Source organism: Tenrec ecaudatus, chromosome 3 (assembly GCF_050624435.1).
Source record: "Tenrec ecaudatus isolate mTenEca1 chromosome 3, mTenEca1.hap1, whole genome shotgun sequence".
Taxonomy (NCBI): domain Eukaryota; kingdom Metazoa; phylum Chordata; class Mammalia; order Afrosoricida; family Tenrecidae; genus Tenrec; species Tenrec ecaudatus.
This window is the reverse complement of record NC_134532.1, coordinates 110,504,583-110,525,206: the sequence shown is the minus strand read 5'-3', so window position 1 is coordinate 110,525,206 and position 20,624 is coordinate 110,504,583. Positions and strand designations below refer to the sequence as shown.

At 45.5% G+C, this 20,624-nt stretch overlaps 1 protein-coding gene across 3 annotated transcripts in view; it reads right to left on the bottom strand.

Moving 5' to 3' along the window:
• The window catches only part of ELOVL6 (ELOVL fatty acid elongase 6), a 144,611-nt gene that overhangs the window by 11,246 nt on the left and 112,741 nt on the right, over positions 1–20,624 (bottom strand). For all 3 annotated transcript variants that reach the window (XM_075543925.1, XM_075543923.1, XM_075543924.1), the window contains one exon: positions 388–539. In XM_075543925.1, the coding sequence (XP_075400040.1) occupies positions 388–539 (152 nt within the window). The remainder of the gene's footprint in view (positions 1–387; positions 540–20,624) is intronic.

Genomic DNA, 20,624 nt, shown 5'->3' with positions numbered 1-20,624 from the left:
CCCCCCCGCCCCCTCCCCCAATTATAATATCAGCCCAGCTGTTAATGGGCCTTCGAGAAGGAGCTGTGTATATTTTAGAAGCCAGAGGATGTATATTTTTAGTAATGCTTAAACATCTGCATGTCTTATGAAAATGATTTGGCTTTTCATAGACACAGGGTGCCCTTATTTACAAGAAGGGAGGGGTCAGAGAGGAAGGAAAACGAAGTGGAAGGCAGTCAGGAATCCCCCCTCTACCCCTCCCCCCCCCAGCAGCAAGGCTCATTTTTCTGCAGCCACAGAAGGAACCTCCATTAAAAACAACAGCAAACACGTCGTATTGTAGGCACACGGGTTGCCACGAAGGGCAAAGGGGAGAAAAAGGAAGGCGAGGAGGCAGACACTCACCTAATTCAGGTGCTTTGCTTAGCACAAAGGCATAAGCCCAGAACTTGCTGACAGGTCCATTGTAAAAACTCTGGTCACAAACTGACTGCTTCAGGCCTTTGGTCATCAAAATGTACACCATATAAGCACCAGTTCGAAGAGCACCGAAAATACTTCATGATGAAAAGAGAAAAGAAACAACATTCAGGAAAATAATTTCACTTCTGACATTAACTCGACCCGTGGGTGGGGAACAGGCATGGATGAATCAGCATCATTTGCATTTACCCTGAACCATCCTCTCATCCACAAACAGAAGCTAATCCAACTTTTTTCATGCTTTCTTCGGAAGACCACACACGAAACCTGTGGCTCTTCATCAATGTCCCGAAAAGAGGGATTGAAGGCAACAGGGATCGATCCAGAGTCGCGTCTCATGATGACACTTGATGGCCTTTGGTTTTCCCGCTTGAGAGCGATCGCTGGCAGGCCGGGTGCTGATGAGATGGGACTGCTGTACAGTGTCATCCCGACGTCCACATCACTCTGGTTCTGTACCCTGTTCACCTCGGTTCTCGTCTCTGTCCTGTACTCTGCTGGCCTCTTTAATCTAATTCTTCCTCATCTGGACTGGCTTTACACACCCGGCATCCTGTAGTCAGCCTCTCCTTAGATTCCTCTAGCTCAGTGGTTCTCAGCCTTCCTGATGCCGTGACCCTTTCATACAGTGCTTCGTGTGGTGGTGACCCCCCACCATACAATTATTTTCATTGCTACTTCATCACTGTCATTTTGCTACTGTTATGAATGGGGTGACTCCTATGAAAGGGTCGTTCGACCCCCATGGCCCCAGGTTGAGAACCCAGGTGAGAGTCTAACACCTTCAACGTCACTGTCATGGCCTATCCCTGTTCCCTTCTCTGTTGCTATCATTGCTTACACATTTGACCCCATGTGTGCAGAGTTGAACTGTCCCACAGGGTTCCCAAGGCTGTGAGGTTTGGGCAGCAGATAGCTATGCCAGCCTCTCAGGGTAAGTTCAAACCACCCACGTTTCAGCTAGCAGCCAAGTGCTTTCATTTTTGTGCTATCATCCCTAGGTCTCCTGAAAGCAGGTATCGACCGCCCCTGTGGGCTATAGATGTGCCTCGGCTCTAGCTCTGCTCTGCAATGCCTTCTCATATGCAAGCTCTATGCATAAGCACAGGTGTTGGAAATATGAAAAAAGAAAAAAAGAAGCAACTGCCATGAGACCTGTTTGCCAAGAGGAGAGCTCTGTCAGTACTGGAATGCGTTCCTGGTGTGAGAGGTCTTGGCTGGGGAAAGGGGCAGCCTTGAGGGCGGAAGTGACTCCCCTACGGTGTGCCTCAGACATGCAGGCCGCAGGCATGACCGAAAGGGAAGCTGGCTGGGTGTGCAGGATGGTGATACTGTTGCTCTTCTCTTTTCTGCCTGCCCTAAGAGGCAGTGCCCACCTTCCAGGCTGGGGACAAACGAAGTGGCAAGTGTTGAATTGAGTGGCAGCCCGACCAAGTGTGGAAATTAAAAAAAACAGACCTGCTGATGTGGATTCGATTCTGACTTCTGGTGGTCCCATGTGTCACTAAGAAGTGCTTCACTGGTTCTCTGGGCTGGGACCGTGACAGAAGCACACAGTCAGGCTTGTCGTCTGCGACACTACAGGGTAGGTTCAACCCAGCAACCATTGCAGTCCGTTGTTGACTGCAAACCATTTGTGTATCTATCACTCGGGCGACCTTTACGTGATGCCCAGACTCAAGTTCAAACGCACGGCCATGGAGTAGATTCCAATGAGATGCTACCTCCGTAGGGCACAACTGCCCCTGTGGGCTTTCCAAGACTGTAACTCTTTACAGGAGTAGGACGCCTTGTCTTTCTCTCTCGGAGTGGCTGGGGGTTTCAGACAGCAGACCTTGCAGTGAGCAGCTCAACTCCTAATCCACAATGCCACCAGGGGTCCTGTTACACTTGGGTGACCCCTTCAGTGGCTTCCCACTGTACTTAAAGCTCCAGACCAGGGCTCCCAGGCTCTTGATGGCCCATCTCTGCTCCTTACTTCTGGCATGCCCTCTCTAATCACGTAGGCCAATCATGCCGGCACTTTTAGTGCCTTGCCGTTTCCTGTCTCAGGGCCTTTGCACGTGCGTTTTCCTCAGCATTGTCTACCCCCAACCCCCAAAAGAACTATTTCCTTCAAGAGAACGACCTCAGCCATTAGAATTGAGAAACGGCCCTCTTTGCGGAGGGTGATGTGGTCAAACACATGGGAGGTTTGGTCTGTCCTAACAGGATGGACTTTCTGCTTTGTCTTTTACCAAATCAGATGACAGCTAAACTTTAATATAAAAAGGTGTCTAGGTCAACAAATTGATGCATTGCATCTTGAACAATTTACCAGCTGTTCCGGGAAGTAAAATGGACATATGGGCGTGGCCTTTCCACTGAGTGCCTGTGCAGACATTGCTGGTTTAAGAGCAAAGTCTCTTCCTCTCCCTCGAAAAAATGACCTCACCCCTCCCTTACACAGGAGTAAGTCTTGAGTATCTAAATCAGCTTGAGTAATGCCATTTTCTTCATGGATTAGGAGGGTGGGCATGTGACCCTACTCTAGTCAATGAGATTTGAAGAGAGGGCTGCTGGGGGCCTCTTGGGAAAGGATTCTGGTCTGCAACTGTAGCAGACATTTTGCATGCCCCAAGGGGCTAGCTTGAGGACCAAGCCAAGTCGCAGAGGATGGCAAAGTAGCCCTTCGGATGGATCTGGGCTGCTGAATGAGCAGACCTCTGGCGGAACCTATTTCTAGACTTCCTGTTTGGGGGACCATATAGCTCCCTTATTGTATAAGACATTCTAAATGTTCCCATTCATTGCAGCCCAATGCTTTCCCGTGGACGGAAGAGAAGCACAATTGTCCGTCGACTTCAGAACACTAGTTACCGTTTTGTACAGGAGTCCCTTCTGTGGCTACGAACGGCTCCTAGTCATAGATATTGCCGGCGAACTACTCATGACACCAAAGGACCCTGGTGGCTGCTAAGTGTGGGGTAAGGGTGGGGCTGCTAAACTCAGCGTTGGCAGTTCAGACTCATGAGCTGTTCCAGAGCGGTGAGTCTACTTGCTCCCTTAAAGATTACAGCCGGTAAATAAATAAAGATTTACAGCCTTGCAAACCCATGTAAGGTTGTTATAAGTCAGTATCCACACGACGGCAGTCGGTTTGGTTTGGGGCACTTACTACACCAGGTATCTACTTTTACTACACGAATGGAGGAGCTACTGATGGTTTCTGTACAAGTTCAAAATGAGAAAACACAGATGACGCACTCTTGGTCTCTCCGTATTAGGCCCAGATTTGTGAAATGTGTGGACGCTTTTCAAAGCATCCTTTCCCCTGCTGACGTCAGCTCAAGAAACTCAGGAAAGACACAACACTAGGCAGCTGGAGTGATCGCAACAATTACACAGCATCCACAGGCTAACTCCAGCCGGTGGTAAGTTTCCCCAAACTTAAAGGAAATGGTACTGGAGTTTGGGGGTGAGGAAAGCATTTCAGAGACTTGTAGAACTGAAATGTCCACTATCACAGGGACCCACAACTTTGCTGTCAACAGTGTAGAGCACATATCATTGTCCCATATCTGGACACAAGGCTCCCTCCCCTAAGCTTGGAACACAAGATTGAGAACAAAAGACAGAAGCACTTTTCATGGAAAGCCTCTGTGCCAGCCATTGGGCCTATGTGCCTGCAGGCAATGGAGCATTGTTCGGATGTGACAATGTACAGTGGGGCGGTTACTTGGCCAATGGGATGATTGTTATTTGTTGGAAGCCATTAGCTTTGCCCCTGGCACATCTCAGCCACTGCACACTTTGGAGCCATGTGGCTTTTATTATAACTGGGCACAAAGTGCCCTTAGACTATGGCAGTTGAACAGAAACACATTTTAAGGGAACACCTTTTTGTGCTCCCCCCACACCTGTTCTGCTACTGCCAAGTCCTTTCTGTGTTCAAGCAGACATCACTAATCAATAGCGAAACTGTCCCTGGCATCAAGATTCTTCTCAGCCACTCTCGTAAGTCACTACCAATTGATGAGTCATAAAGTGAATTGTGTAGACCAGCTCTGACCACATCCATCCTCCACTCAGTAATTTTCACCAGTTACTTAACCCACGTCTTTCTTCATCTGAGATGAAGACAGCCCTCTTTGGTAATTTGCAAATTAGTTCTATAAAATTTTTAAATGATGTTAAGAAATTGAACAGTGAGCTTGATATATGTGCTCCCTATAAATTTTAAAAATCATTTTGATTTATTTCTGTTATTGTGGTTGTTTCACTTCGTCCTTCATCTTTGAAAATCACCTTTAGTTTCAATCTCACTGCTCTCTAATTGACAGCCAGGGAAAGTAACAGACCCAGAATCTGATCCACACTGACGAGTGTTCATGTTGTTTGATTGCTCTGATGGTGAGGGGGTTACACCCTGTGCTGCACAATCTGCAGGGTTAGCAGTTCGAAACTACTGTCATCACTCTGAGAGAGAACCTTGCAGCCACACAACATTCTGCTGGTTCTTTAATGCTCCCCACCCTGCATCATGACCCCAATTCTACCTCAAAAATCCTGGTCAGAAACAGTAATAGGAATAGGGTCACCATGGAGGGCAGGGTGTGGGGTGGGGCAGCCGATAGCAATGATAGATGTATAATTCCACCCTCCACCCCCGAAAGGGACAAACAACAGAAGTAAAGGGATACAGTGGACGGTGTAAGATATGAATATATATATAATTTATTAAGGGTTCATGAGGGTGAGGAAGGGAGGGAAAAGTGGAGCCGATAAGGGCTCAAATAAAAAAGATAATGTTTTGAAAATGCTCCTGGCAACATATTTACAAGCTTGCTTGATATAATTGATTTATGGATTGTTATATCTATAAAAGCATCCCATAAAATAAGTTAAATTTTTTAAAAAGTTAGAATCTTGGAAGCATACAGTTTCTACCTTGTCCTAAAGGGTGGCTATGAGTTGGCATTGACTTAATGGCAGTGAGTTTGTGGAATTTTGGGGGGAATCCTTGTGAAGCACTTTATTTCAGAAGCCAACTTTTGCATGGGTCACAGCTAAGAGGTAACAATAGGAGGGGACATGAACATTTTCCTAAGGAACTTCATGAAGAGGAGACAATGTTGACATAGAAACGCATGGAGTGCTCACGCTATCTATCTTTAAATCAAATGATACAGATGATTTTAAAGTCAAGTGCCCCAAACAAGCTGGAAAGCCTGGGTGATGGTGTTTCATGCGGGCTGGTGGCTGTCACAGGAAGTGTATGTCCTAGCTGCAAGGTCAGGTTGCCATCCCCCCTCTTCCCCTGCCCTTTAGGAAGCAACATACACTCAGAATTGCAAAACGTGGAACTCGTCCAACCCAAACCAAACTCACTGCCATCGAGTTGATTCCCACTAGAAAATCTGTCAAGAGGAAAATGCAAGTATTTTTCACTAAAAGGAGCAATAGAAAAAGTGGTAGGCTGGCACCCTGCCAAAGGTCAAGAACTTTCAAGACCTGGAGAAACAAGGTAGTCCGTCCCATAGAGTTCTTCCTCTCACAAGTGTCACTGTGAATTCTCTCTTTCTCTCTCTCTCTCTCTCTCTCTCTCTCTCTCTCTCTCTCTCTCTCTCTCTCTCTCTCTCTCTCTCTCTCTCTCTCTCTCTCTCTTGTGGAAAGCAGAGAGCTCAGTGGGGCGGGTAGTGGATGCTTTCACTGCCCTTAGTCACCTTAGCTAGCACACCGCAATAAGAAGACCAGAGGAAACTGCAGCCTGATTAATCGAAGCGCTTCTTCTCAAGCAATCGTTCTGCATGGCCCGGCCAGCAGAAGCCTTCCTCCTTGAGCACTACAAGGGGGCGAGGATGGCTCTCAGGAAGCAGCGAGAAAGCCACAGCACTCTTCATTGGAACCCCTGGGGGTGGGCAGGGGGTCCTCTCTTTTGGGGACAGTGAAAAGCCCCGGTGGCATAGGTGAGCTACAAGTTAGGCTGCTAACCAAAAGTTCAGCAGTTCAAACCACCAGCTGTTCCTCTCCAGTAAAGAGTTAAAGGATGCCTGAGAGTCAGAATCAACTTGATGGAACGTTTGTCTTGCTTCCTTTGACAGGTCTAAGCAGAGGTTCTTTCTAAGGAAGTGTGGGAGGCATGGCTAATCTCTTAGACATGTCTCTGTTTCCTGATCTGACTATTTAACTTCTTAAGAAAAGGCTGGATTGATACAATTGATGTATGGGTTATGAGCTGTAAAAGTCCCCAATAAAATGATCTTTAAAAAAAAAAGTTGGATCAACCTGAATTTTATCACTCCAATTTTATTGCTAGCTATCTGGAGGCCAAAGTGGAATACTTCAGTGATGACTCAGAAGTCTACCTTGGATCGAAAGAACCTTGGGTATAAATCACTAATAGGTCTACCTTGGATCGAAAGAACCTTGGGTATAAATCACTAATAGGTCTACCTTGGATCGAAAGAACCTTGGGTATAAATCACTAATCACGCTTTGGATTATTTGAACATGAATACCAATAAATGAGAAAAACCACCCCAACCGTTCACTTACTAAACACAAATAAACACAAAATATTCTGAAATTAAATAAGGATGTTGCCCTTATGGATCATTTGGGCTGAAGCGTTGCCTACCTCTCTGTCCCATAAACTCAATGATCAAAGGTACAATTACTGCCATGGTGGGTAATGGAAAATGTTTTATTACTTTTCTGGTCTGTAATCGGAGCTGAAGAAAAAAGAAGCAGCATGCGATCTTGTCAGTTGTCAAAACAGGGCAACCACCAATGGATCCCCAGTCACAACTGTCTCCATCCACCTGGGGAGGTCGGGGACTTTCCTGATCACGAAACCTGAATTGCTGTTGGTCTTCGACCTTTAACTGCCAGAGAAGGAAGAATGTACAATGATCCCAGAGCAGGCTAAAAGAAATCAACCATGAAGCACCTACTGAAATCTCTCTGGGCTTGGGAAGCAGGATAGGGTCCTGGTGTTTTCCATCTAGAACCATGGCATCTCCACATCAGCCTCAAAAGCCTCTGTGTACAAGGTGCAACCCAAACTCTGAGACTGTTCACACCTGGTGGAGGCCTCCACAGCACAGAAGGTCTAATTTGGTCTAGTGTTTAGCTTTTGCTTTTTAAAACGAAAAGTATTTTTTTGATAATAATGTAACAGGGACCAAAATGTGGATTGTGGTTTTGGTCCACTGATAGTCATGTTCAAAAGCAAGGATGTTTCTTTGAGGGTTAAGGTAAGCCTGACTGAGCCAAGCCATGGTATTGTCAATGGTCTCATCTGCATGGGAAAGTTGGATCTGGAATAAGGGAACCAAAGAAGAATCAATGCAGCTGAACAGTGGGGCCGGCAAAAGGATGAGCAGATCGGTCTTGGAAGAAGACCGTGCACCTTAGGGTGGTTTGTGTCTCAAGAACTTTGGACAGGGTGTCAGGAGAGACCAGTCTCTGGAGAAGGACATCATGCTTGCTAAAGCAGTGGGCAGTGAGAAGGAGGAAGACCTGCAACGACCTGGACTGACACGGGGGCTCCATCGGTGGCTCAAACGTAAGGACAGTTGTGGGGTGGAGCAGGACCAGGCAGTGTTCTCTTGGGTTGTACATCAGGTCCCCATGAGTCGGCGCTGACTCAATGGCACCTAACGATAATTCAGTAGCCAAACAATAATACAATGTACAATTGCAGCTCTCCTGGCAATTCATTTCCTGTACTGCCCCCACTAACAATTCAAAGTATAACATTACATTTTGCCTTTTATTACTGAATAGTCATTCCTAATTTGACTCACGTAACTTGCTGGGAACCCTCAATTAGATATCTCTGCTAGAAAGTTAAAAATCTCTCCAAACAGCCCTGATAGAATGGAAGAAGAACATGGCTTAACAATAGGGCTAAACCTTTTTAAAGACCAGATTGACTGGACCAGTTGAAATGTAAAGGCTCCCTGAGACTAATGCTCTGAGATACAGTTTAAACTGTGACCTGAAACCTATATCTCTTGGGGCCGTCATTAGTGGAGATGACAGGCACACAAAAGAAGGTAGTATCGGAGGAGTGCTACATTAAAAAACAAAAGCAAACAAGAAAACCATACGAGGACCAAACGGCCGACAGTTATTCTAAAGCAAACACTACATAAGGGGGCAGGGAAATGAGAGCACTGGCCAGGAACCATGAAAACACAATGAAAGAGAAAGTTGATACATTGTGCAAAATGTAACTAATGTCAGTTTGAAACTTGCCATCATTGTCAAGTAGTATCAATTTATGTAAACTTTCACTGACAATACTGTAAAACATTGAAACGCTTAAAAACACACCAGCAGGTACTGAGTCAAACCAGTATAAAACTGTAAATTGCATTTACTGAAACTGAAAACACACCTCACTTGACCAGGGAATCCCACTGCTGGAAACATGACACACCTATTAGCCAATTCTTGAAGCTGCTAACCATGATTTAGGATTATTTGATCATATCCTTGTGTCAGGTGTTTTTAGGAAACAAATGTTAAACCTTCATTTTCTGCTACTGATCAGGCCTTTCTCATATATTAGATGGATTCGCTTCTATCAAATAATCTCTGGGGTTGAAGTACTGGCAGTTGACGGACAGTAACCCTGCAGGTTCACGAGGCTGACACTCTTTGTGGCAGTAGAGAGCCCCGCCTTTCTGCCTCTCAGCAGCTGGTGGCTTTGACCTGCTAACCTTGCACTGAGCAGCTTACCACACCACTGGGACTAATCAGCGTCCACAAAACACCCTTGCAACTGTCCTGAAAGAAACAGACCATTAAAAACTATAATACGTGATAACGAAAAAGACTCGGTCTAAAAAGCTAAGCCTTGTTTAGAACAGGAGGACGAAAGGCCCCTTGAAAGACATGTCATTTTGGGAGGTGGGGGGTATGTTGGGCAGTGTAACATATGACAAACTAATAATAATCTATGAATTATGAAGGGTTCGTGAGGTAGGGGGGAGTGGAGGAGAGTGGGGAGGGAGGGGGAAAATGAGCAGCTGATATTAAGGGCTCAAGTAGAAGGCAAATGTTTTGAGAATGATGACGGCAACAAATATACACATGTGCTTGACACAATGGATGTATGTATGGCTAGTGATAAGAATTATATGAGCCCCCAATAAAATGATTTAAAAAAGAAAGAAAGAACACAGAAAAAAAAGAAAGGCATGTCATTCAAGCTCATCCCTGGAGCATGAAATTGTTGCCAATGTGTGTTTGCACTGGCATCTAAAAATAACTGTTAAAAAACCTTTAACTTCCCGTGATCTGGATGAGCTTCCTGGGACAGTGGCGTGCTACATGTAGTGCAGACGCCGTCCGTGTGGAAGGCTTCATGAAAGAAGCGCTGGGGAAAGTAGAGCAGCAGCCCAGAGAAAACTATCTTAGTGGGTAAGGTGGTTCCCCATGGACAAACAGAAGGCAGCTTGCAATCTATGACCGATGTCACCGAGAATCCCCTTGACAGGAGGTAGGCTATAGTCAGAGACAGATGTTCTAATTAAATGTGTGACAGGATGGGTTGGCTTCGACTCCCTGTCTGATGGATGAGGCATTCCCTTAACTTGTAAATTGAAGCACTTTTTTAAAACTAAAGGGGGGGGGGAACCCAGAAGTCATAAGAGTCTGAATGCAACTTAGTGAACCCCACCTTTGCTTCACAGAGATCGGACATGCTGCACACTGCTGAGAATTGTCCTGGTACCAAGAATGTAGAGCATGGACTTCACACCTGGCTCCCGGTACCTGGCAGGGTAAAGGAAGCCTGGGGACAAGTCTGGAAACCGAGTGTGGCAAAACAAGAAGGGAGGAACAATACTAATGATAGGGTGGTACCATCATGGGGTCCTATTAGAATTCTCCCCAAAGCAATGTGAAAGTTATGGCTTCAGAAAGTTATGGGAAAATAGAGGGACAAGATAATGGTGTTTGCTCACCAACACAGAGCCCACAAAGAAATCCTGCTCTGTCGCACCCAGCGTGGCCCTGAGCGGGAACCCACTCAAAGACAACAGGGTTCTGCTTCTGAAATGGGTCCTCACTCTAGGTCAGGGACACACCCAAGGCTTCAATCTGAAAGACACCTGCCTTCCTGCCACCCTCCCTCCTCTCACCAGGAAACAGCATGAAGCTGCTTAGGTAACCGGTAAAGAACACCGCTCATGTATGTAGCACTACTGAATCTGTGCTGGCCCTCCTTTCTGACTTCATGGCTTGAGGGTCTGCTAAAATTTCACAAAATCCGCTCTTTTATATGATGCACGGTCTCCCTTTGCCTTATTTTCATGATTCGAGGACGGTTGCGATGCTGTCTGTGTTCCTGTGAAGACATGCTCAGGACTAAGGTATGTTGGCTACAACTACGTATATGAGGTAGTTACTTTATTGTGCCAGCCTGGCCGATAAACACATGTGGGATTAACTGAAGGGCGGAGAGATAAATGGCTTGGTGAACCTCGCCTTTCTTGTCTCTCGCTCTTTGATCATCGGACCAGAGTGCGGCTGCCTTGCTTGTTCTGTGCCTCAATTTGCAAACTACACTACCTGTGAGACACCTAGCCTGTGGACTGTGTCGCTGTAATTTGAGGTTCCTTTAAGACCACATGATTGGAATTTACATCTCTTGAGCTGGGGACTGACAGGTGGTGACCGGGCTGACTGTTGGTGACCTGCCTTGCTGTTTGCTGCCTGTGCCAGGATAGCCTGGATCTCTCTACAGAGGACTACCTGGCAGCCCTCAAGACTTGAAGGACTGCCAGTGTCTCACAACTGTCTCATGGGAGTGAGTTGCACTGAGCCATTTGTACTGCTTTATAATGTAAATAACTGTTTATTTCTTATGTTATTTATCTATAAAATTATTAGCATTCTGTTTTGTTTCTCTAGAGAACCCTGTCTAACACAGTATAGAACGAACAATGTGAGATGAGCCAATTGGGGTGTAGTATAGCACCCACAAAACATACAACTTTCTTCTAGTTCTTTAATGCTCCCCCCTCCTCCCCATCATGAGCCCAGTTCTACCTTACAAATCTGGCTAGGCCAGAGCATGTACACTGGTACAGTTAAGATCTGGAAACACAGGGAATCAGGACAGATAAACCTCTCAGGACCAATATTAAGAGTAGCAATACCAGAGGGTAGTGGAATGTGAGGGGAGAAAGGGGAAGCCAATCACAATGATCAACATATACCCCTCTCCCAGGGGGATGCACAACAGAAATGTGGACAAAAGGAGACAGCAGTCAGTGTAAGACATTAAAAATAAAATAATTTATAAATTATCAAGGATTCATGGGTATAGGGGGAGTGAGCTGATATCAAGGGCTCAAGTAGAAGGAAAATGTATTGAAAATGCACAACATATGTACAAATGTGCTTCACATGGCGGATGGATGTATGAATTGTGACAAGAGTTATAAGAGCCCCCAGTAAAATGATTTTTTTATAAAAAGAAAGAACAAAATGCTGGTTTCTGGACCTGTATGAAGAAATAAAGTAAAACAAAGGAAACTTAATGCAGTATAGCAAAAAACAAAAACAAAACAAAAAACCCCAACAAAACAGAAATGTAAGAAAGGGAATCCAAGAGAGATGATCCCTTCAGGACCAGTGGTTAGAGTGGCGATACTGGGAGGGAGGAGGGGAAGAAAGGGGGAACTGATTACAAGGATCTACATATAACTCCTCCCTGGGGGATGGACAACAGAAAAGAGGGTGAAGGGAGACGTCGGACCGTGTAAGACATGACAAAATAATCATAATTTATAAATGATGAAGGGTTCATGAGGGAGGGGGGAACCTGGGAAGGAGGGGGGAACTGAGGAGCTGATTTCAAGGGCTCAAGTAGAAAGAAAACATTTTGAGAATGATGATGGCAACAAATGTACAAATGCGCTTGACACAAAGGATGGATGTGTGGATTGTGATAACAGTTGTACGAGCCCCAATAGTGATTTAAAAAAGAAGAACAGAAAAGAACCTGGAGTAAATGTGATGATTAAACAACTCGCTGGGGTCACAAAAGTGGCTAGTCATCTTGTTTCCAGAAAACTTTGGTCCTTAGAGAAAACTCTTGTTTTTGGACTATTCTCAAATTATGAAGAGAGTGACAATCCCAGTGCCAAGACTAACAGCATTGCCCCATTAACTCCATCTCACGTCTTAACTAGCTTTTATAGCCTCCTCAGAAGGAAACAGAACTTCTCTTCTTCCCTAAGGGACGACTAGGGAAACCTAGCCCAGCAGCAATAACAACAATACTGAGGAAAATGAGCCACAATCTGAGGAGGGAAGGAGGGAAGGAAGGAAGGGAGAAGAGAAGGCCATGCTAACCTGTAGTTTTCTACACCCTTGAAATGAGGAGACTGGAATTGGCCTTTACCATGATGCCAGCTCGAGACCTCTTCCACATGATAATGTACCAATAAGAAAGGGAGGGGAAAACCAGCCATGCTTCCCAGCCACGTTTCCACCCTCTTATTTGTGCAATCGCTCATGAAGTGTGTGTGTGTGTGTGTGTGTGTGTGTGTATAAAAGTTTTTTAGGCTGATTGTTATTAGATTTTCAAAAGATGTTCTTGGGAATAAAATTACTATAGAAGGTAAACATAACCAATACCCATTTCACAGCTATCTGTCCAGCAGGAACACCTACTGAGTGATAAGGGAGGTGTCAGATTTTACTCCCATCGAAGAAAATGAAAACATGCTTGTGTTTAAAATCATGTTGTATTAAAAATTAGGGCCATGTGCTCCTAAAACATCCCCATGGAGATTATGGGAGGCCTTGTTATGGGCTTTTAAGTATCGGGGAGTGAATGTTTTCAGACTCCCCTGGGACTACAGAAATGGCAGGTGAACGGTCTCGCACCCCCATGGCCCCAGCAGGCCACGTGGAGCACATTCTAAGCGGCCTCCTTGGCACACTCAGTATTCATATAGGTCGATAGTAGCTGCCGGCCGCTTGGAGACTTTGAGGTGGGGAGAGGTTGTGAATTGGCCCTGGACGGAGTGATGCAAGTGCTGCCCACCTGGCGCTGCCGGAGCGTCAGATGTGAAGGGTGGTCCAGCTGAGAATCACCTATAAATGCTGTGCAAAGGAAGAGCTTAATGTCAAGTTTCACCTGGAAGATAAGTTCCCATTAATCTGAAGTACAGTGGCTTTTTAACGTCACCTTTGTTTTGGCCACAAGCTCAATGTATCTGAGAGGCCACCGTGGTCAGCTGCTAAGAGTTACACACACCCTGGGGAACGTCTTTCTGGCTGCAGTGGATAGTTACATCTGTCTTTCTCTTGGGAGCACAGACTCAGTGACGTCAAGGTCAATGCTCTACACAGTACTTGTGAGTAGTGACTGGGGTCTCATAAACTTGAGAGCATCCATCTATCATGCAACTACTGGTCTCCATCTACCTAGAACAAAGAGTGAAACAAACCAAAGGTGAGCTCACAGACCACAGGCAAGCCAGCCTTCAGAATGCTGAGATCCGAAGGAACTAGGTGGTACCAGGCTACCGCTGCCAAGTGCTCGGAAAGGGACGACCTGCAAAACCTGGGAGGAGAAATGCGGAACAAGACTCAAGGGTCTACTCTCTGAATAAAGCCTGTTGGAAACCCTGAGACCATGGGGCCCACTGACACCCACTGCTCGAGCTCGGATCTGCTCTCCCACGCTGTGGTCAACCTCTGGCCAAACAAAAACCAGACCTATCAGGTGAACCATAATACCGGTGTAGTCAGCCTTCCCTAGAAAAATCCACCCACGGAGAACGCCGGGGAAGCGTCTGCCAGGGGTAAGGTTGAAGAGGGCACAAGGGGGTAGGAAAGAGAGATGAGTGGAGACTAAACACGAGAAGTAAGTGGGCGAGACACCTAATACACTGTGAAGAGTGTAATCACTAGCACGTCACACAATGTATCTCAATTGTGGAATTAATGACACACTCCTGGTAACTGTAGGGAACTACTTACACTTGACTCTTGGTAAGAAGCCCTCTTTGACTAATGAATTAATGATGGAAAATAACTCAACCACAAATGTTTTGCTCCCTTGTTTTAAGCCTGGGGAAATGTTCCAGCCTATCCAGTCAGCTGGCAGAGACCACCTCACCAGTTAGCAGAAATCATTCTGCCTCTGTTGTGTCCACACTACGTGTGGAAGCTCACCGGGGTGGATGGCAGAACAACTGGACTGTAGACCTGCCCTGGCATTCTGCCACTCAAGTCCCAGGAGTGTTCTCTTTTCCCTTGGCAGAGGATTTTTTTTAAAATTTAATCTTCACAGTAGAAAAAGCTTGAAGTGTTGTTAGATGTAGTCTCATAATTATTTAAAATCACATTGGGGGGAAGAGATGGACAGGCTGGGAAACGGGTTGTGTCTATCAAATGACTGCACAGATTATAACTCAATTTGTAGGGTATGATGTTTAGGAGTAAGGATGGGGAACAGAAACTAGGAACGCTGGTGGCCCAGTGGTTACTCGCAGGGCTGCTAACTGCAAGGTCAGCAGTTTGACACCACCGGCAGCTCAGAGGGCGAATGATGGGGCATTCTACTCCCATGGTCGCAGTCTGGAACCCACAAAGGCAGCTCTACACTCTCCTTCAGGGTTGCTATGAGTTGGCATCGACTCAATGGCACTGAGATTTTTGGGGAGGGAAGGAGCTATAACAGAGGCTGCAAAAACCCTGGCGAGTGCTGCAGCCCCTATCCCTAAGCAATTGCATTTTCCAAATAGCCCCATCACACACAGCGAAACCCAAAGCTCCTGCACATTTCCTCCAGGAGGTTAGGGTACCGGTCACAGGGCCCGGACATTCAGGGAGCAGTTCTTTTTCCTCACTTCATTATTAAATGCCACCATGGAAAATCAAGAGGAACTCCATTCTCCTCTGCCCCAGACTTCCCCGGCAAGCGGGCCCTGGCGCTCTTACAAACTGCTCTCTTCTTAAGGAGAAGCCAATCTGTCCCTAACGTTTAAGGACGGGAATGAAAAGCCACAGGCCGGACGCAAGTGGAGACCAGTTTTTAATCCTTGGTCCTTTCCTTTCCCATAACCCACAGTCCTTTCAAAATTTCAGGTTTCAAAGCAGATTGTTCTGCTTGAAACATCCCTGTGAACAACTGCTGTGATTTCTGTTAGTCGTCAAGAGAAGGCAATTGTGACTGGATGACTGACTCCCTTACGATTCCTGGAGTGTCTCGTACACGTTCAAGCGATGGGGCTGTGAATGCAGTTGATCCTTCCTTGAAGGTCAAGATGGGTTTGAAGGGTACAGGGTTCACTTATATGCTACTTAAAAAAAACAAAATCGCCACGTGACACCAATCACCCCCATAGCTTATGTCTCCAGTAAATTGTGTACCAGTTAAGTGATCTGTCATCGTTCGGCTGTTAGTGCTCATTGGGTTCACAGCAGCCCCACAGACCTGGAACAACACCATAGGGCCACATGAGCAACACCATAGGGTCAATGACCAACACCATAGTGCCAATGAGTAACACCATAGGGTCAATGACCAACACCATAGGGCCACATGAGCAACACCATAGGGTCAATGACCAACACCATAGTGACAATGAGAAACACCATAGGGTCAATGACCAACACCATAGGGCCACATGAGCACCCCACAGCGCCACATGAAGTGTCACCAGTGATGTTGGAAATGCTCCTGAGAAACAGAAAAGCCAAGACATGAAAAGAAAAGCCGAACTGCTTGATACACATCATTGATTGAAATGCCCGTGACTGCAGTCGGGCACCATTTTGAAATAAATGTTTCCAGTGTAAGGGTCATTATAGAAAAAAAAAAAGATGCGTGAAGCCCTTTTAAGCCAACAGGTGCAAAAACCAAGTATTTTTTTGCTAAATACTTTTTATACCTTGTATTGAAAATACAGTTTATTTGGGTCGAAGTGGAAATATAATGTATATACCACATATACTCGAGAATAAGCCAACCTGAATATCAGCCAAGGCACCTAATTTTACCACAAAAACTGCAATAAAAGTGTGCTGGAAAAATTCAACTTATACTCGAGTATATATGGTAATACATAAAACATGTATTAGCTAACTCTGTGCATTGCCACTAAGACGACCCTGCTCAGAGCAGGCTATCATGGTGCTGCTTAGGGGAGTCAACGGTCATATGCAGATTTCTGTGTGCATGGTGGGTGGTGCCATAGCGCCTGCACCGTACAAGTCTCACTTGGAGTTAGTTCAGATCTAGGTTGAGAATTGCAGATCAGAGAGGTGCAAGAGTTTCCGATCATTCATTCAACCAACCAACCAGTACTGCTGGAGTGGCCTATATGAGGGAGCTTAGAATTCATAGACAAATGGAACCACAAGATAATGAAATCTTTCCAAGAACTGAGTCACAATCCACTGGATGGCAGTTTTGTGTGCGCCAGGCATTATTTCAGGTGAATGAGAGGTCTGGAAATCTGGGGCTCAAGAAGCCTGGAAGGACTGTGGATAAGACACAGCACTCAAAGTAAACAGACTGGTCTCACATGTTAAAGGGTCGAGCGATAGTGACAGGGGTGGTAGGGAGTGCTGGGTGCGGATGGGGTGTTACTATTCTAGGAGCAAATGAAATCACACGAGGAGTGGAAGTTGCTTTACATGTCTTCTACACCTAAGGAACGACTTTTAGGATACCAATTTAGTGGGTCCCCAGTGACTGTCAGTACATTAACACCAAAATCAAATAAAAAGGTCCAAACCGCTGGATCATACCCTGAAGTCAGGTTTAAAACCTCCAACAATGAATATGTGATGGAACCTATCATAACGTAATCCAGTCCATACTAGGGAAGGAACCTAGTGGTTGACAGTGCTTGTACGGGGCACCCAGAGGGTACCAGAGAGAGAAGAGAAAAAAAGAATCTGCATTTCAATGCCACAGCCAGCATCCAACCAGAGAAATAAAAGGAATCACCCGACTCAGCTCCCGAAGCTACAAAATGAATCTGATCCTAAGAGAAAATAAGGTATTATTGATGATGCCTGATGGAAAAGACGTGCGTGTGTGTGTAGGAAGCACAAGGTTGTATGACACCCAACTGCTCCTTACAATTTTTCATAACTATAAGGTAGCCCTCAAAGTACATTGACAACAGGGATCCACTCTAAGCCAATTCAAACAGACTCCATGGGAAGTCGGCCAAACACCTCGCTTGTTTGTTTTAGGCTTCATTACGATTGCCTTAAAAACAATCACTATCTTTATAAAGCTGATGGTTTAGTGATAACTTCAAATTACAGAGTGCAGCACGGTGTGTGATACATTTTCCTAGTCAGGAATGGTAGGCAGACGTGGAGTTCATCGTAGCTCAAATGCTTCTGTGCATCCCATGGCAGGGACCACCTGTACACTAGAAGCTACAGCCAATTTGTCTTATTGGGCATGGACTTGAGGAGCTCCTCAAAATCTCAAGTGAAAAGACCAAACAAACAAACATTGCGGTTACACCCAATTACCAAGCTAATAAATGTAGCCTGTAATAAACTGAGAGAGCATTCTGGTGTCCGTCATGAACAACAGAGGGCACGCATAACACTTCGAAAATTTTGATTTAATTAAGATCATTTCTATCAGAGTTCATTCATTAAAAAAACCCACAAAAACTACACTTAATACACAGCAGATTCACTTTAGGTAAAAGGAATTAAAGAAAGTGAACACAATGAAGTATTTATCTTCAATGACACCTTATTCTAGTGAAGAAAATATTTGAAAGGTTTCGGATCAATCAATGCTAAGGATCGTGGAGTGAAAAGTGACAGGGGGGTTCTGCTCAAGTCAAATTTATACGGAACAGAGATAGTAAAATTAATGGTATTTTAATTCTAAAAAGTTGCATACACATCAGGTTTGGGGGAGTGACATGATATGACTTCAGTTTTTAAGAACTGGGTGCTCTGAAGAAGAGACTGTAATAAATCAAAGGCATCAGGTCAAGTATTCCATTGAGACAGAGTGGTGCTGGGACAGAGTAAGAGCCGGCATGACTAGAAACTCAAACTTGAACTCACCATTAGTCAGTCAACTCCAACTCAGAATGGCCGTACAGGATGGGTAGAGCTGCCCTAGTGGGGGTGGTAGCGTGTACTTGGCATGGAAAACTAGGTCTATTTTGAGAAAGCTCTCTATGGTTCTGTGATAGAAATGTTTTCAAATGCTCATTCTTCAGGCTGAAAATGTGCCCCCTGCCATAGCCCTCCATTAAGGGGCAGTCCTAAAGGGGCTTCCATAAATGATGGACCATCCTTGTAATCTGGCTACTTCACTATGTCTGATGATTATCTGTAGATAAGAGCAATCAGGTTCTACAGCAACCCCTGGGGCATCAACTAGCAGTAAATCAAGATGCTGACTCACCTTATTATTGGTTTATTTTGCTACTTGTTTGTATTACCCATTGACTATGCAATATGTTGGCTGTATGACATGCATGCCTTATGAAAGCCCCATTATATAGAACCATTGGAAAATACATTTACTCTCTCAGGAGCCCCCGTGACCCACTGTCTGCCTATCTATCTTTAACATTTTCCACAATCACAAAGCTGCTCCTGAGGATGCATTCGAGTGTTGGGGATGCCCCTCACCCCCACATGTGAATTCCCCAAACTGTAACTCTTTAGGAGAGCAGAAAGCCTCACATGTTCCCTGTAGGGTAGCTGGTGGTTTAGAACTGCTAACCGTATCGTTAGCAGACCAACCACGCCATAGGGCCTCCTTCCTCGTGACTAGAAGGTAGACAGATTTGAAATTATTTTGGTCAGAAGCTAAGCCGATTTCATCTTCCTGGGACGCATAATCAATGCTCACAGGACCTGGCATCAAGAGATAAAGGCAAGTTGCATTGGGTACATCTGCTGCATAAGACCTCTTTAGTGTAGTGAAAAGCCAGGATGTGACTTTCAGGACTATGAAGCACCCGCCCCAGGCCATGGTATTTCCAGTTTCTACGTGTGTGTTTAAGTTGGACACTGACAAGGAATAAGGATCGGTGCATTTGATTTATGGTGCTGGCAAGCATGAAGGTACCACGGACTATCAGAGGAGCTGACAGCTCTGTCTCTGTACAGCCAGAAAGCGTCGTTGGAGTTAAAGATGGGGATACCTGTCCCAAGTGCTTTAAACATATGAGAAAAGCTCAGTCCCTGGAGAAGGATCCTCAAGCTTGGGAAAGTGGAGGGGCAGCAAGAAAGAGGAAGCTCCCTGGCAAGAGACTGACACAGTGGCTGCACGGATGGGCGCAAACCATGCCGCAGGGCTGCGGAGTGTTTCGTTCAGAGACGCAGTGCACAGGACTGGGGACAACTTGATGGCAGCCCACAACAACGCATCTGACTCCCTGAAAAACTAGATTTTCGGTGATATCACAATGAAGAACAGGAGATAAAGTCTTTGGGCACCTTCATAAGGGCAGTGATGCCAGGGAGTAATTGAGATGGAGGGAAATTAAGTTATTTTTATTTATTTGTGGGTTAAGTGGTTAATTAAGCAGTAGTGGGAGTGTGTGTGGGTTGAATAAAGAAATCAAGAGTAATGTTTAGGCAATTTCCATCCTAGATGACCATCAAAGCTCCCATATGATAACACAGCCTTTGGATAAACCAGTTGTGAATTTAGGGAAGAACTCAGAGCCAGAAAGGAAAAGTCAGGAGTCATTTGATATTTAAATATCATCAAGGCAGATGAGCTTATCTAGGGAGGGTATAAATAAAGGGACATGGCTTAGGGCTCAGTCCTCCTAGGGCATTTCCACCTTTGAAGTCAGAGAAGAGGGGTAATCGCACCACGCAGGCGTCCTGGTGGCCTAGTGTTTACTTGACGGGCTGCTAACCTTGAAGTCAGCAGTTTGAAACCACCTGCCACTCCGAGGGAGAAAGATGAGATTTTTCACTCCCACAGTTACAGTTTCAGAAACTTACAGGTGCATTTCTAAAACAACAGGGGGAAAGGTGGGATACAGAAGGATTTCTCCCAATCTGTCTCCCCCAAATATATGCCAAACCTAGCTGCTTGCAAATGACTGTACACTTGGAGGTCATCAGAAGTAGGTCAGGGGTTATTATCCCTGAGCATAATCAGCCATCTAGAGCAAGCAGTC